Genomic DNA, 18251 nt, shown 5'->3' on the forward strand with positions numbered 1-18251 from the left:
CTTATACATTTTAAACTTATAAACTTAATAAGTTTAAGTTAAATTATCAAAATGAATAAAATGGAATGTTAATTGAATTAAAACTCAAATAAAACTAAAATAAAATATTATATATAAAAACTTAAGCTGGATCACCATAATTAATAACTGAACATCAAATAAAACTGAAGTAAAACTATAACCGATAAATAAAATAAATAAAATAAATAAATAAAAAATAAAAAAATAAAATATTTAAATTACTTCTAAAAATTACATGTTATATAAAATATAATCATGCATCTTGGTCTAAAGGTGTGCTGCGTTACTCATGTAAAAGCTCAGTTTTTAACTTGAACACGGCAAAACATGAAAAAAAATTATAATAATATTATATCCCTTTAAGTTAGACTGCAGGATACATCAGTCATACAGTATCAACAGACCATAATACATTGTTTTCTTTTGAATTAGTCCATTAAGAAATGACCCAAAAGCCATAACAATGCCATAGCCACCAATGACGACACTGTAGCATCACAGCGGTGAGTTTTGCACATGCAAGCATTGCTTTTGACAAAAGATTAAAATAATGTACTTTATTTAGATACCAACAATAATCCAACAAAAACACACCATTAACAATAAATATACTACTATAAAAACACAAGCAGGAGTTTTTCACCAAGCTGGATTACAATTGCAAATAGTTTACAATTTTCCCTCAGCAGCCCTCTGTAATTCTGTCTTTTACCTTCTCCTCTATATTTGTGAAGTACTTCATTTGGGCCAGGAGCTCTTTGGCAGTCAGCAGATCTCCTGTGAAAAGAGACTCGTGAGGCAAACAGAAAAACAGCGCTTTTCCACTCGCATGCCATGGAAATGTGTGTGCAACCGGGCTTGGCGCTGAATTTCTGTCAAATTTGGGAGGTTGTGAGGAGGAGAAAGAGAGAAAAATACCTTTATTCAGAGATGAATTCATCCGTTCAGTCAAGTCTTTCAGTTTCTCTGGTGAAAGGAAGTAAAATGCAGTATATCAACAACACGAATAAGACCTAGCAGCGAAAACATAAAAACACAGGACCTTGAACTTTCTGATGGAATGCATCTGGGGCCGCAAACGGTCACATAAATAAGCTGTGAGCGACATGAGTGGGTGCAGAGCAATATTTCAACAATCACTTCCGGTGTGAGCTTTTCTTTCAGTCCTACACACCTCGCACAGACCGGCCGATAGCGCTGACCTTGTCTTGGCTCCGCGTCTCTGCGAGGCTCTCGTTGATCTCCAGGACCTCTAGGAGAAACGCAGGGTCCGCGGTGGCATCCGTACCTTCCTCCAGTAAAACCCCTCGCAGCTCCAGCTGCAGCAGAACATGCAGGTTACGCAGGGTTAACAGCTATTAAAACACAACTACGGCCTCTGGGACGACTACACTGTAACATTCAGAGTCATAGATCGGTTAAAGTGCCTGTTTTTCAGTTAGTGCCCACAGATAAACTCTAAAATCTAGTTTCTATACATGTCAAAGTGTAAAAATACAGAACATGGCAAGAGCTGATATATATATATATATATATATATATATATATATATATAAATATATATATATATATTTATACACCGTGGTTACAATATCTATTTGGGCACTTAAACATTTCTGAATGTTACTTTATTTTACTTCATTTTTCTTCATAATTTTAGCTGAATGTATTTTAATAATCTAGTGTGAATGTGATTTTATTTAGTTTTTTATTTTAATATATTTAAAATGTTATTTATTTCTGTGAAACGAAGCTGAATTTTCAGCATCATTTCTCCAGTTTTCCGTGTCACGTGATCCTTCAGAAATTATTATAATATGCTCATTTGGTCCTAATGACATATTTTTTAAGTTTTCCTGCTAATATTTTTTAAGGAATATTTTTGTTACTACATTACCATTAAAAGTTTGATGTAAGATTTAAAAAAAGAAATAATAATAAATAAATAAAAACTTTCATTTAGGATGCATTACATTTATTAAAAGTGACAGTAAAAACAATGTTACAAAAGATTTCTATTTTAAATAAATTTACTTCTTTGTAAAAGGGTTAAATGTTTTTATCCAGCATTTTGGGTAGATTTACTTAACTCTATTGTTCAAAAAATTTATATATGGCTGTCTTAAAATTAACCAAAAATATGTTATAAATTAAAAATCAGACACATAATTACTAGAGGCATCAGCAATAATAAAAGATGAACATTTATTAATAAGCTATTATATATATATATATATATATATATATATATATATATATATATATATATATATATTAGTCCATAAGATGGCAAGTTAACTTATCATAAACAGTTAAAATTTGTTTCGCAAAAGTTTTTAACACATGTAGTGTTACTGTTAAAAGGCTCTTGCTTCATTTTTCCTTAAAAATGTGTTTTCAGTTTTTTTTTCTGACATTTTTCGTTTTGTTTTATTATTTAAAAACATATTTTTGTGAAATGTCCTACTTTCATTTGATATTCTGTTTGATATATATAATGCACATACTGTGTGTTAAATTTTAGTGTGGATTATGCGTCCAAAGTTTTCTACGGTCACTGTATATGTCATATGCACAACAAATATTTACTAAACAAATAATTACCATGTAGACGGCCCGACTCAGAGGTTTCTGCAGCGTTCTGTAGGCTTTGTTCACCAATGCTGATTGTTCTTCTGAATATTCCTGCTCTTTCTGTAAATAGGATGAGACCACAAAAGTCGTTCCAAATTAAAGTCATTCTTCTTACGGGCTACAAAGACAATTTCAACAGCCCCCCTAAAGGCACATATCGCACAAAGCTCCAAAGTATAAAGCAATCTGAAGAATACTGTGATTGTGGGTTTATGAAGTAACAAAAGAAGTGTTATACAAAAAGAGTCTAACTCTGCCCAAGTTTTCTAACTTTTCCAAGCGTTATATAATTAAGTACTTTCGTCATATTCATTTTAAGATATCATGACATGTTCTTTGTTTGTGGTAAGGATATCCTCTTGGGAATGAGCAGAATTGTCAAAAAAAAAAACGAAACCCCAGCAATGCTGATAATTGCGCCGGGTTTTTTTCCCTGAAGGATCTGGCTGTGTGGGTGGACGCAGAGGGTCTGAGCTGTGATGGGATTCGTCAGGTGGAATAAGAGGTGAGAAAGCTCAGAAATGATTTGCAGAGGAGAAACATTTTCAGCTGTCGGAGTTGCCGAAGCCTAGAGAATCAACATCTGGCTTGCTGTTACTGTCAGGAAACCCAGCTGGCCTCGCAAAGCATGAACCAATCACCAAAGAACTGTCTGCTGCCTTACAGGAACAATGATAAGCTGCATACCCTCTACCTGAGCATCTAAATAGATATGGACAAGAGATACTGAGAGTGCGCTACTACAGAGTTTGAAATATAATGCGAAGAAGAAGGTTTAGAAGGTGAATCTGAAATAACAAACAGTCAAGAATATGTAACACTGAGTCCAATGTCACAAAAAAAAAATAATAATAAAAAAATTATATATACATATATACATATATATATATATATATATATATATATATATATATATATATATATATTATTTTCTTTCTAAATAATATAAATAGTTAAATAGTTAGTGGTCATTATTAACTGTATGCCAATTTAAATAATAAAAAATACATTTAAATATAACTAATAATAATAAATAAATATTTAATTATTATCAATGTTAAAAACAGTGCTGTTTAATATTTCTGTGAGTTCTGATACCTTTTTTTTTTAAATCAGGGTTCAAAGTTTTGAAATTTATTTGTAATAGAGGTATTTTGTAACATCATAAATATCTTTACTGAAACTTTTGATCAACTGAATGTGTCCATGCATTAAATAAATAAATAAATAAAATTAATTTTTTAAAACCTTACTGGTCCCAAACTCTCCATCAGTACAATGTATGTGTATATGTATTTGTGTTTGCGTGTATATGTGTGTGTGTGAGTGTGTGTATACCTCAATATACTTTCATGAAATTCAACCAGGAAGACAAAACCTTAATTTTCTATCTTTATTCTTCTGTATCTTCTGTACAAACTATTCAAAATATATTCTTAGAAAGTGTGCAAAAAGAAACATAAAACAATAACTAGTGCTCTAAAAGATTTACAATTTAGCCATAATCTTTTGCTATCCCTTTAATTTACATTTCGCAAACTCATATTATAGGTGAAAACAAAAGTCCACCTAGTAAATCACTTATATTTGCTCATAACTGATATGGCCACCATATATTTTGTATTTCTACAATATATTTCAGTGTCGTTATGAGATATAAAACCAAACCAATAAACTGTATCTCAAAATAAAGTAGTAGTATGGAATATAACACATTTTGTATAATATAATTCATTACCGATGATTTCTGGCTGTAGTTGTCAGGATGGAGAGCTCTTTGCAGCTCCAAATATCTTTTCTGAAGTTTCTGGGTGTTCAAAGAAAAATTTTGTTCACTGAGGAAAGATCAACAAATTCAGTTACATATATGTTACAATATGATTATAAACTACTTTAAGTTGAAAGCCTAAACATATATAGTAAAACTGTCGGATCATGTAACAACTACTGTATCAAATATACTGTATATGTTCTGGCTTTTAAGAAAAGAAAGGAAGTAAGGAAGGAAGGAATACAACTTTTTGGAAGCTCATGACCAGGAAGCCAGAAAATATTATCCGTGAATGAATATCTGATGCGTTCATAACAATAACAGCGATCTTTAAACTATACCTAACTTACACTTAACTCACCAGTTCAAGATGTCAAAATAATTCGCCTTGTCATCAGGAGGTTGGATCACATTACAGGATGAACAGAAAAATAATTCCGCAGAAGATCCGCATTTCCAACAGAGTCTGTTGACTGTGACAGTGCTGAAAGAGTTCAGAGACAAGTGTCCTTTGAGTGCTTTACAGTGAGAAACAACATTAATGTCTTTCCTGTAAGAGCGGACAGCTCTTCCTGAAGCGAAACACGGAAGTAAGACGACGTTAAGAAGTTGTCCATTTGATATTATTGTGTTTGCATGTTTAAATCCATAAGATCCTAACAAAAATCGGAGTTTGTAAAGTGTTATCATGTTGACCCAATGAACGAAATCTGGCTTATAGAATGTTAGCGCGCTACTTCCTGTCAGGAATACCAGAAATTGTGTCAAAATAAAAGCTGTGTTTTAAAAACACTTTAAAGTATTTATTTTAATGTAACTGAATTGTTTTTATTGGTTTATGGTTACCAAACCAATAATATATTATAATGGTTGCAATTACTAAAATTTGGGACAGGATCTATTATTGTTTGCTCTCGAGGAACTACAAAAATATGCTTTAAATAAGTAAAACACAACATTAACCCAACGTTAACTCAAAACTACATATGCACTAAACAGTTAATTTTCCTCCCACATTAAAATATAATAAAATTGTGTATATCTACGTATATATTGAATTAACATGGAATATTTTATAAACTGCATTTCCCATGAGCCTCTACTCAGGCTTCTGATTGGCTGAATGTAATGGGAAGTTCACTGAGGAACAAGTTGCTTTTCCCGGCAGATTTGACGAGAAGCTCACGCGGCCTGATAACCCACTTCTGCAAGTTTGCTCCTTTTAAAAACAGCAGTCGGTTGAGGTATGCAATACGATATAATATTGAAAAGTACCATTAGATGATCTGATGGACGTGGATTTCGATCAATTATTATTTCTGATGAAAAAAGCAACAACCCGTTTCCTCGATCGTTAAAAATGTAACTGTGTTTTACACTGTAAGCACGCGCTTTCACACAGTAATGCACATTTGAACCAGCAGAAGTAACCAAAGTGTCTTTATCTGAAGAAAATAGACATGCCTTATCTAATATATTTGGTTCTTGGGTCTGTTTTCTTATCAAGTTTCATTTGATTGCATTGGTGTCGGGTAGTGCATGAAATTATTCCGACATTTATGCCAAAAGAAACTGAACTTGGAAAGGTCACATGATGTAAAAATTTATTTTCTTTCAAAGCGTATTCACATTATGTGTCAGTCATTTCTCTTGGAATCTAATGAGATCATATAAGAATCGTTAACTATACGTTAAATATGAAGAAAAGTTTTTCTAGTGATTTATAAAGTATGGTACCGTTATCTCTTGCTCTTAATAAGCCCATGAAAAATAGATATTAAAACCAGTTAATTTGTTGTACTCATATTCTCTTATTCCATTCATTCATTTTATCCATTTACATTATTGCTTGATTTTAGGAGCTATTAGAATTATTGGACCCAAAATTCAGCAACACATCTTTTTGAAAGTTATGTGCAAAAAAAAAAAAAAAAAAAAAAGGTGACATGTGAAAAAGATGTAATTAAAACGTATGATGATGCATTAAAAGTCCTCTGGTAAATGGAATTAGCTTAGGTAAAATATAATATAAATTAAAAATATGACAATGCTTTTAAAGCCATGATGCACAGCAAAAATTATTGCATACAATTTTCAAAATAGCATAGTATGTACTGTATGCAGTGCACTTTTTCTGTCATGAGAAAGCCTGGACATATCATGAATATTTTAAAAGCATAAGTCTAGGGCTAAAAAAAAAAATTGTGACAATTTCTATAGTGAGCAGGCTTGAAACTACAATATTTAATTGGCAAAAAATATATAAATTTATTTTTTTATATATAAATATTTTTTATATTTTATATATAAATATTATATATAAATATTTTATATATAAATAGATTTTTTCCATGCACAAACAACAAGAAATCACATGCAACATGTTAACAATATAGCGTGCATACTGCTGTGAAACATGTATCATTATAGTTAGCAAAATCATGTGAGCTGTAAGATGGAGTTTGGGGCTTTATACAGCTACTGACTGTTGTTTATATTTTGTAACTTTTTCAGTGTAAATCATGTCTGAGGAAGCTGGACCTAGTGGTCAGTCCCAATCCCAGAGTCAATCCCAGACCCAGTCCCAAACACAATCACAGCCTGGATCCAGCTCCTCGTCCGCCCCAACATCATCAAGCCAGGGCTCTTCCTCAGGCTCAGGGACTCTAAGTTCTGTAGATACAGTACCGGTCCAGGAACTACAGTCTATTCCTGAAGACGAGGAGGAAGTCCAGCCTCAGGTGTGGGGCCGCGTCATCCCCTTGGTGCATGGATTGAGTGTGCTCAGTTAAGTGTATTATCTTCCTTGATTTAAGAAAGCGAGTAATGTGAGAGCATTATAATTAGTTCCCAAGGGTTATTGAACAAGAGTGGTATCAATAACAAACCAAATGGGCCACATTTCTGACCTCTTACCGTATATGTATAATAAGGTTAATCATGTTTAAAGCAGTCAAATAAATGTAATTAATGGACTCTTCCGGGTTTGGTACAAGTTAAGTGCCATTGACAACATTTGTGATGTAACTTTGATACCACAGAATATAATGTCAGTGTTTTAAACATGAAAAGCCAGTGCTTAATGAGAGAAACTGGAGCAACAGCGAGGTTTTTGACCAAAAGTCAGTTCTCATTAAATTGTTGTGTGTAATATAGAAACAAATTTGAAGTGCAAAACATAGTTAAAATGTGTGATATGCACTGAATACAAAACTTGTGGTAAATGGAATTAATGTAGGTAGAAAGTCTGTTTGATGGTCTTTGTACGATCCGTTGCAGCTAGAATATGAAAGTAAAACAACTTCTCACTGCAAAATGACTCAGATATATTCAGATTTGCACACTGGCATATAACAGACCAAAATAGATTGTATTTCCGACCTCTTAGCCTATGTGTATCATGTTACAAAGCAGTCAAATGGATGTCAAGTTAAGTGCTGTTTACAGCATTGGTAATGACGTTTTGATATCACTGAAGATCATTTCAGTGGTTTAAACATGTAAAACTAGTTGGTGACAAGATACTGCATGTGCAAGGTGTCCCAATAAGGATTCATGACTACTCCGTTTACTTGGTGCAACCTACACCTATCAGTAATTCAAAACCAGAAGTTTATCTTCTTATCAAAGCATTCCCACCTTTAAAAGAGCTTAAGTGCTTTCAAATAAATGTTAGCCTCCTATTTCTGATTATAAACACTGGTCACATTATGTGTTTGTTTCCCTAATAGTGGCTTTATTTGTTTGTGTTTAAGGTTCAATTTTAGTTCTTGTTTTTGTGATGTTAGGCCACAAATACTTTCATTAGAGCTTGCATAAAAATTAAAAACAGATCATTAAAAGTTATGAGATTGTTGAGCTATTAATGTATAACAGTGTTGTTACTATTATATTTATTATTATGTGCTTTTGTCATTTTTATTAGTTTTGTTTTAAATATGTTTAGCTTAATTTATTTTTATTTATTTTTTAGTTCCTCAGCTTTAACTTCTTTTATTTCAGTTTGTAGTCAACAAGTAGGGAACATTTCTCATTTTGTAAGTTTATGGTTTCATCTAATATATGTTATTTTTATTTCAAGTTCATTTCAACCAACAAAAATCATTTTTAACAGGTTTATTTAACAATAACAGTACTAAATATAGCTTTTTTTGAATGTTTTGTAGATTGCGTTGAAAAGCAGTATGTCTTCGGAAGGGACAAAAGATGCGATTACTCTTTCAGAACACCCATCGTACTAGAGTCAACACATTTCCATGCGTACAGCAAGAAGCACTTTAGGATTTTTAGGGTAAGGCCATCATTGAGTAGCTCTTCGTAAATTTCACTCTCTGACACATTAATCATGGCTGACTGTGGAAAGCACATTTCTGCATCAGGTCTAACTCAACACGTGGCTTGCTTTACTTTTACCTCTGTTTCAGGATGAGAATCTCGTCTACCTCGAGGACCTCAGTGGTAACGGCACATGGGTGGACGACGAGAAAATAGGAAACGGGAAGCAAAGACTTCTTAGCAATAACTCTGTTATTGCCCTTGCACAACAAAAACATCAAGGTTAGTCATCTAGATGACAATCTTCAGGAGCTTATGAAATGTAACCTACAGTTCATACAATAAATCACCTGAAAAGGATTACAGTGACCTTATTTTTGCATACAAATGAAAGATTATTATAGTGTCTAGAGGCTTCAAGGTCTAAAAGGACAAAAAAAATTCCCTGATTTGATTTGGTTCTTTTTTTCCTCAGTTTTTATGTTCATCGATAAGATGGGGGACGATCAACCAAACCTTCCTTTAGAGTTCAGCAAAAAATATCACATAGCACGAAAGATTGGAACGTAAGTGAACGTCTCATTTTCAGAAACCTTCAAAATTTCTTAACTGAGTTACTCTAAGCTTCATTATGTGGTTATGGTCCTAGCAGACATTTCTTACCACACTGATGCTTCCTGCACAATATACAGGTGCTGGTCATATAATTACAATATCAAGTTGATTTATTTCACTAATTCCATTGAAAAAGTGAAACTTTATTATATTCATTCATTACACACTGACTGATATATTTCAAATGTTTATTTCTTTTAATTTTGATGATTGTAACTGACAACTAAGGAAAATCCCAAATTCAGTATCTCAGAAAATTTGAATATAACTTAAGACCAATACAAAGAAAGGATTTTTAGAAATCTTGGCCAAACTGAAAAGTATGACCATGTACAGCACTCAATACTTAGTTGGGGCTCCTTTTGCCTGAATTATTGCAGCAATGTGGCGTGGCATGGAGTCGATCAGTCTGTGGCACTGCTCAGGTGTTATGAGAGCCCAGGTTGCTCTGATAGTGGCCTTCAGCTCTTCTTCATTCTTGGATCTGGCATATCGCATCTTCCTCTTCACAATACCCCATAGATTTTCTATTGGGTTATGGTCAGGCGAGTTTGCTGGCCAATTAAGAACAGAGATACCATGGTCCTTAAACCAGGTACTGGTAGCTTTGGCACTGTGTGCAGATGCCAAGGCCTGTTGGAAAATGAAATCTGCATCTCCATAAAGTTGGTCAGCAGCAGGAAGCATGAAGTGCTCTAAAACTTCCTGGTATACGGCTGCGTTGACCTTGGACCTCAGAAAACACAGTGGACCAACACCAGCAAATGACATGGGACCCCAAACCATCACTGACTGTGGAAACTTTACACTGGACCTCAAGCAACGTGGATTGTGTGCCTCTCCTCTCTTTTCCAGACTCTGGGACCCTGATTTCCAAAGGAAATGCAAAATTTACTTTCATCAGAAAACATAACTTTGGACCACTCAGTAGCAGTCCAGTCCTTTTTGTGTTTAGATGCTTCTGACGCTGTCTGTTGTTCAAGAGTGGCTTGACACAAGGAATGCGACAGCTGAAACCCGTGTCTTGCAGACGTCTGTGTGTAGTAGTTCTTGAAGAACTGACTCCAGCTGCAGTCCACTCTTTGTGAATCTCCCCCACATTTTTGAATGGGTTTTGTTTCACAATCCTCTCCAGGGTGCGGTTATTCCTATTGCTTGTACACTTTTTTTCTACCACATCTTTTGCTTCCCTTCGCCTCTCTATTAATGTGCTTGGACACAGAGCTCTGTGAACAGCCAGCCTCTTTTGCATTGAGCTTTTGTGTCTTGCCCTCCTTGTGCAAGGTGTCAATGGTCATCTTTTGGATAACTGTCAAGTCAGCAGTCTTCCCCATGATTGTGTAGCCTACAGAACTAGACTGAGGCCCCGTCCACACGGAGAAGGAGCTTACCCCAATCCGATCTTTTTTTTCCTTGTCTCAAGAAATATCCGCGTCCACACGAAACCGCAAAATGATGTAGTATACATGCCAGACCAGTATGTGGCACTGTAATTCTGACACAGAGATACACTAAAAACAGAGAAGAAGACTTGGACTATGCTCATAAACCTTACGCGTGGTACACAATCGAACATGGAATAATACATTTATTAATCTGTGTTAATGTTAGTTAATAAAAAGACAATCGTTCAGTGTTTGTTCATGTTTTTGTTGCTGTTACGTGATGTAGAGGTGTCTGACTAGGGGGGAGACGTGGGCTGATGACGTCATCGTTTCTGGAAATATACGGATTAGCCGTCCAGATGAAAACGTTTTCAAATTTATCCACTTTGGGACCCGGTTTCAAAAAATAGCGGTTTCACCTTACGAAAATGCCGGATGCGTGTGGACAAAACGCCTATCCGATAAAAAATTTGTTCGTATTCACAGAAACGCGTCTCCGTGTGGACGGGGCCTGAGAGACCATTTAAAAGCCTTTGCAGGTGTTTTGAGTTAATTAGCTGATTAGAGTGTGGCACCAGGTGTCTTCAGTATTGAACCTTTTCACAATATTCTCATTTTCTGAGATGCTGAATTTGGGATTTTCGTAATTTGTCAGTTATAATCATCAAAAATAAAAGAAATAAACATTTTAAATATATCAGTCTGTGTGTAATGAATGAATGAATGAATATTATATACAAGTTTCACCTTTTGATGATATTCTAATTATATGACCAGCACCTGTAGTTGTATTTGATTGCAGTGTACATTTGTTTTTGCAGTTTATTGTACTTAGCCCAAAAACCTCTGTTTGTGTTTTCTGATAGAGGCGTCTGTGGTGAAGTTAAACTTGCCCTTGAAAAGGAAACCTGTAAAAAAGTTGCTCTGAAAACCATAAACAAACACGACTTCCCATCAATAGGGGTAAGAACTGGGTATATGTATAGATTATTAGAAACATTGTTTGCTTTTTTTTTTTTTTATATGCTTACAAAGCCTAAATTTATTTGATCAAAAGAACAGAATAAATGATAGTGAAGCAAAGATTAACCGTGAGCTGGTCAAAAATATATTCAAATATGTGACGGTTCAGTACAGTACAGTTTTAGTAGGAGATTAATATGAATGCATGTCTGAGGAGAAATTACTTTTCTTTAGAAAAGTTTACATGGTATATTGTTTTCATCTTGTAGTGTTCATGAGCGCAGCTCTGCGTTGTTTACAGTGGTAACCCAGGAAACACTGTATTATTGCTGTTCATGAGTGCCACCTGCTGGCAGAGAGTGAATCTGCATCTCATTCAGCTCATCTGCAGTTCATTCAGATATGTTTTATGTATAGTTTCACAAAACTAAAGTCAAACCATTTTTGCTTCAAATTTCGAAATTATACAGTCTTATTTCGATAAGAAACTACTCATGCTGCATGTATGCAGCATCTTTGTTCGGATCATGATTAAAATCCAGTGGTTCCTTAACTTCCTTCTAATTTTAAATGGAAAGAGCACGGACAAAGCCTTAGTTTGTTCATATTGAGAGATTTCTTTTTTTGTGTGTAACTTGTTTGATTTGGGGTTTGTTTTAAAATTTCAACTTAGTTTTGTTATTACCATTTCACAGAGAATTGTGCAGCACTAGCCTAATAAAACAACACCTTTTAATTTACTGTATAATGTCTTAAATCTCATTTTGTTAAAAAAATCTAATTGTGAATTGAATCGTGAGTTCAGTGAATCATTACATCCCTAATAAATTTTAATCCCTGATTAATACAATTTTACACCAAACAGTAGGTCGCTTCATGAAAATGAAAAGTTGTATAGACGTATAGTAGTTGTTATATGAAGCATTGTTGGACGATATGCTCAACTTTCATATCATCCAATCATCAGCCTGTGAGATAGTCGATACACGATATTATCATGCTAATTTATTTATTTATTTATTTACTTGGTTTCATTGCTGGAAAGTGATCCGACTCCAGCATAAGACTAAAAGCAGCCTAATGTTTTTAATATGACTGTATTTATATTTAACATAACTATGTAGCAAAGGACATTTCAATTTCCAAAGAACATTAACTTTTTTAGTGCGAGTATATGCTCTTAAAAAAAAAAAAATCATTCTCTTTACAATCAGCGAAGCTATCTACACTGTAGGGCTGTGCAAAAAATCGAATTTTCATGCACATCTCATCAGTAAAGACGCTCCTGTAATTATAAGTATATCTCCAGCACATGCGTTTAGATCAGGGTTGCCAGGTAATCACAACAAATCCTGCCCAGTTGTTGTTAAAACTAGTCCAAAACTAGTCCAATCGTGCTTCCAGAAGGTTCCCTGATAAAAATTGCTTCCCGGGGTTAAAATATAAGTTTTTCAGCAGGGTTTCCTTGGTAAAAATTGTAATTTTAGGGGCTAAATATCACTTTATTTGTATTGGGATCGCTTTGACCCGCGGACATGAAAAACAACCACAGACTTGGCAACACAGTTTGGCATTTACTACAATGAGCCGTAATTCACTGACAATCTGCACAGAATCGATGTTAAATTCGCAGGCGATTCTTTGTCGATTTTGAAAGCGATTTTGTGTTAGTTGTCGGTAGACTACGGCTCTGTGTAGTAACTGCCGCTCCACCTGAACCAGTGTTGCCAAGTCTGCGGTTGTTTTTCATGTCCGCGGTTTGAAGCAACCCCAATACCAATAACGTGATATTTATCCCCTAAAATGCTAATTTTACCAGGGAAACCCTTCCAAAAAATGTATATTTGAACCCCTAGAAGCTATTTTTATCGGGGAACCTCACGAAAACGCGATTGGGCTAGTTGTAGACTAGTTTCAACAAGCAACTGGGAAGGATTTGTTGTGATAACCTGGCAACCCTGATCTGAACGCATATGCTGGAGATATACTTATAATTACAGAAGCATCTTTACTGATGAGATGCACATGAAAATCGCATTTGATTTTTTGCACAGCCCTAGAAAAATAAATGTAATGGAAACAAATAGGCTCTAATATTAATAAGATAGTTTTACTAGCCTAATAATAATCTGACTCATCTCTGATAATAATTCTATCATCTATAGGTACAACCCTAATTTGAAGTTAATCATAATAAGCAACTCATAATAAGTAGATGTGTATCCATTAAAAAAAGACGTATAATGCTTTAGGATTTTGTTCAGACATACTAATGTTTAAAATGACTCATACCTGATTAATTTTTTGTTTTGTGTTCCACAGACGGCCACACGAAATGCAGAACGGGAAATTGAAATTTTAAAGAAAATTGATCATGTAAGGCATGAATGAGTGTTTAAATGCTACCGAACTATAGATAAAACATCTCATGGTTTTTCTCTTCCCTGCAGCCGTGCCTGATCAAGACAGAAGATTTCTACCAGACAGAAGATTCTTACTACATTGTTTTGGAGTAGTAAGTTCCTGTGGTGTTTTGTTGGAGAATAGTTAGCAACATGAACTCACAGACCGAATTTAATTGGGAACAGATAATTTCTATCTGTATTCGTAGTTTTAGATACTATAAAGAAAAGTTGCCTTGAGTTACTAGACAAGGAAATACTTTGTTAAAAGCACTGCATATTGTTGTAACTTTCAGTTGTTGTTGTTGTTTCGTTTTGCAGAGGTTTTAAATGTTTATAGATGAATAATTTCATTATCTCTGTGCTGTGAATAGTGTTGAAGGAGGAGAGCTGTTTGGCAGGATCAAGGCCAAGAAACAGCTGGAGGAAGAAATCGCCAAACTCTACTTTTATCAGATGCTCAGGGCTGTGGAGGTACGTCTTTGAGAGATGCTTCAGTAAAAAATAGGAATATTGTGATTGTTTCAATTTAACAGAAAAGTTTTCTGTTTGAAATTTTTTTAATGTCATTTATTCCTTGAATACATTTAATACATTTAGCAAAGCTGAATTTTCAGTATCATTACTCCAGTCTTTAGTGTCGCATGATCCTTGAGAAATCATTCTAATATGCTGATTTGAGGCTCAGGAAACATTTCTGATTATCATCAATGTTGGAAAAAGTTGTGCTGCTTAATATTTTAGGGGAATATTTTATTTCAGAATTATTTGAATAGAAAGTTCAAAAGAAGATAAACAAGTTTGATAGAAAATATATATAAAAGAATTGTAAATATATTATTTGAAATGAGAATATTTTGATTGAATAAAAAGATCTTTACTGTGTCTTCTGATCAATTTAATGCATCCTTAGTGATTAAAAAAACTTTTGTTTGTATAATGTTTAATGTATATACTGTAGTATGTTTAATGGATACTAGAAAGTTGATTTCTTTTTTTTTTAATTTTTTTATGTTGTGGCTGATAAACTATAAATGTCATTATAAAAGCATACTATTTGGTGAAAAAAAGAAAGAAAGAAATGCTCTAAAAACTTAAATTTGTATTTATACTGTATGCTGTAAGGTAATATCACAATATGATAAATAATAATGATTAATCATTTTACAATTAAAAATTTTCCATTTCAAAACTATATTAATGAAGGTTGTTGTACATTTTTTTTTTAACAATCAACAAATTTTACTTTTTGTTGTGCTTTTAAAGGAAAAGCAACCTTCAAGACAGAATGCATTTAGCAGATGCTTGTATCCAAAACTGCTCAGAATAAAAATGCAAAAGCAATTTGCCATAGAACCAACAATAATTCCTACAGTGTACAATGCCAGGTTTATTCAAAAGCCAGACTATGAGACAAGCTATAGCAGAGGTGAAATGCAAAGAACATTTTTCAAAAATGTTCTGTTTTATTCTCTCCAGTATCTCCACAATAACGGGATTATTCATCGAGATCTCAAGCCTGAGAATGTGCTGCTGACTTCACATGACGACAACTGTTTGATTAAGGTTAGTTTGCCTGAGAGCTTTGAAGCCGATTCTGACATCGTTCTCCTTTAATTGTCACAGTTCCAAAGTTCAGCAATCCAGCCCAAGCCTCTGTCTTTGTAGTTTAAACGGGATGCACAGAAATAATCCTGAACCTGAGATAACCTGCTTTCCCCACACATGCCAATTCTCAATGCTTTGTAGATCACAGATTTCAATCAGTCCAAGATTTTGGAGGAATCCTCCCTGATGAAGACGCTCTGTGGGACGCCCACATATCTCGCACCGGAGGTGTTCACACACGCGGCAACTGTAGGATATACCAAAGCAGTCGATTACTGGAGCCTGGGGGTCCTACTGTTCATCTGGTTAGTGGAGATTCAATTTGAATGAGTAAATATGAATCAGTGGGATCCAGCATTACTTTAGCATTTGCAAAGGCTTGCAAAATATATTAATAAATATATTGGTCATTGTTAATTCTGCATTAATATTCACAAATGAGACTTTATTTTAAAGTGCTATAGAATATTCTTTTATAGTATTCATAAATGACTGGAAAACTCAATTCATTGGTCAAAACATTTAGAAAGATGTGTACATTTTGAGCCCTTAATCGAAACTCAATGCGAACTGAGCTTGAATGAACATATGAACGTATACCATGTTTTCTTAAAGGTGTGTGTGTGTATTGTCATAGTTTGGGTGGTTATCCTCCATTTAACTCCGAGTGTCCCACCATGTCAGTGCGTGAACAGATCATTAGCGGCCAATACCAATTCATCCCATCTCAGTGGAAGAAGGTCTCAAATGAAGGTAATGTCTTTGCTCTCCATTGACAATTGGATCGTTTAATAACATATACCATCATATCAATTTATATTGTCAGCATACAGTGCTAGTTATATAGTTACTTTGTCTTTCAGCCAAAGATCTGATCAAGAAGCTCCTGGTTGTGGATCCTGAAAAGCGTCTGAGCGTGGAAGAGGCGCTGACACATCCATGGTTGAACGTGCGTGCTGAAAAACCCACTAACTAAAAAAATGTGGTTGAGCATTATCCAGCTAGTATTGATAGTTGTCCACCTTTTAATAGTGTTTGAAACGGGATCGCTTAAAGTAAAATAAAAAACAGCATTCTGCAAATGTAAAATCTTATGTTTGTGTAACAGGATGACGGAATGAGAAGCACTGCAGACCAATTGATGCAATGTGAAATATCCAAGGTACAACAATTGTTTTCTATTACAAAGCTAAAGTCTAAATGTATTACAACACTGAGTAGATAGATAAATTTGACGTGGAAACATTTTTCATTAAAAACTAAATGTGATTTTCATCTTTCATCCACAGAAACGTAAGGCAGAAGAGGCAGAGGGTGAGCCTCCATCCAAGAGGAATCCTGGGCCTTGACTTGCACACACTTAGTAGTTTCTTGGTAGCCTTTTAAAGCTCTTTCCTGTGACCAATTCTTCCCGAACGTCTAACACTGTACTGGCTTTGTAAATATGTATTTCTACCATTTCCTGCGTCCAAAATAAAATCTTTTAACATTTTCTGTTCCTCTGAGTTTATTACTTTTAACTTATCAAAAATCTTGTATATTCATTTAGCAGACAATTCTAGCAACGTGCAAAAATATTTTCTGTCCACTTGGATTATGCAGGGATCATACGGTTATTGGAAATCCTTGAAAGTGCTTGAATTTTAATGTGGTGTTTTTGAGGTTTGAAAAGTGCTTGAAATTTGGATGCAGTGCTTAAAACTTCTTGAAATTGTAATTGCATTGCATTCATAATATTACTGAACTTTACAGTTGGAACCATGGAACATGTTTTCCTTTAATTTGTCGCCCTTCTGTCCAATACTATCACATTTTTAATAGCACAATATATAATTTGTCATGAATGTGTATAATAAGCTGGATAATGTACATCCAGCTGGTTTTTATCTCAGAATAAACCTGCATTGAGTTGGGGTCCTGATCACCCTGTCAGGGTTTATTCTGTGGTAACAACTGGCTGGATGTTCATTATACCTTACTTATTACACGGCTCTGTGGAATACTCCATTCTGATTGGTCAGTCGTGACATTCCGAGGTATGTTATCCCTGGATAACAACCGGTAAAAGCTGATAACACATGCTCATCCGTTTAACTGAAGTCAGTGCTGTATACTTGCTAGGAACAGTTTTCTTTGGCGGAAGCTTTGCGTTTGTTGAGCTATTAAAATATTAAAACTTGATTCAAAATGGTGTACAACTATTTAATTATGTCATCCTGGTATTGCGACTCGCTTCATACAAACGCTGCTGCTGCCATTTTGCTACGATTGTTTTGTACGTTGTAATGGATTATACGATTAACAAACTGGTAAAATTTTATTAAGTTGGTAAAGCCTCAATTATTTATGTGTTGAAATGTTGTGTAATAAGTGGTTTGACTGCACCGTTTCCCTTTAAATGTCCATCTAGTTTGAACTTGCCACTTGCTTGCAACTGCTGTGTTCACAGAAGCTTTGCGTTCAAATATTTCAACTTAAATCAATATTTAGTGTATAATTATTTACATATGTGGCAAGTAGTCATGTAAGCGGGATAATGTACATTCAGCCAGTTGTTATCGCAGAATAACATCCATT

General features: G+C 34.4%; 2 protein-coding genes across 2 annotated transcripts; one reads left to right on the top strand and one right to left on the bottom strand.

The window, feature by feature from the left end:
* Window positions 1-563: 563 nt before the first annotated feature.
* Window positions 564-5167, bottom strand: hscb (HscB mitochondrial iron-sulfur cluster cochaperone). Its single transcript, XM_026240424.1, has 6 exons — window positions 4788-5167; window positions 4394-4490; window positions 2626-2715; window positions 1196-1340; window positions 940-987; window positions 564-798 (listed from the first exon to the last, which is right to left on the bottom strand). The coding sequence occupies exons 1-6, from the start codon at window positions 5114-5116 to the stop codon at window positions 704-706; spliced, it is 804 nt and encodes a 267-aa protein (XP_026096209.1). The 5' UTR covers window positions 5117-5167; the 3' UTR covers window positions 564-703.
* Window positions 5168-5546: 379 nt separating this feature from the next.
* On the top strand, window positions 5547-17166 carry LOC113067941 (serine/threonine-protein kinase Chk2-like). Its single transcript, XM_026240425.1, has 15 exons — window positions 5547-5670; window positions 6941-7213; window positions 8593-8717; window positions 8851-8983; window positions 9177-9267; window positions 11568-11664; window positions 13987-14040; window positions 14115-14179; window positions 14441-14540; window positions 15546-15632; window positions 15816-15979; window positions 16312-16427; window positions 16538-16623; window positions 16783-16836; window positions 16964-17166. Exons 2-15 carry the CDS (start codon window positions 6949-6951, stop codon window positions 17021-17023), a joined length of 1497 nt encoding a protein of 498 aa, XP_026096210.1. The 5' UTR covers window positions 5547-5670; window positions 6941-6948; the 3' UTR covers window positions 17024-17166.
* The last annotated feature ends 1085 nt before the right edge of the window (window positions 17167-18251 follow it).

Source organism: Carassius auratus, linkage group LG30F, assembly GCF_003368295.1.
Source record: "Carassius auratus strain Wakin linkage group LG30F, ASM336829v1, whole genome shotgun sequence".
Taxonomy (NCBI): domain Eukaryota; kingdom Metazoa; phylum Chordata; class Actinopteri; order Cypriniformes; family Cyprinidae; genus Carassius; species Carassius auratus.

Excerpts from the sequence above, each read along its gene's own strand:
- hscb (XM_026240424.1), bottom strand. The coding sequence starts at position 5,116 with ATGATAACACTTTACAAACTCCGATTTTTGTTAGGATCTTATGGATTT. Across the intron at positions 4,491-4,787 it reads TATTTTGACATCTTGAACTG|TGAACAAAATTTTTCTTTGA; the intron begins GTGAGTTAAGTG and ends ATCTTTCCTCAG. Across the intron at positions 988-1,195 it reads TATCGGCCGGTCTGTGCGAG|AGAAACTGAAAGACTTGACT; the intron begins GTGTGTAGGACT and ends TCCTTTCACCAG.
- LOC113067941 (XM_026240425.1), top strand. The coding sequence starts at position 6,949 with ATGTCTGAGGAAGCTGGACCTAGTGGTCAGTCCCAATCCCAGAGTCAA. Across the intron at positions 8,718-8,850 it reads AGCACTTTAGGATTTTTAGG|GATGAGAATCTCGTCTACCT; the intron begins GTAAGGCCATCA and ends CCTCTGTTTCAG. Across the intron at positions 14,041-14,114 it reads TTTTAAAGAAAATTGATCAT|CCGTGCCTGATCAAGACAGA; the intron begins GTAAGGCATGAA and ends TCTTCCCTGCAG.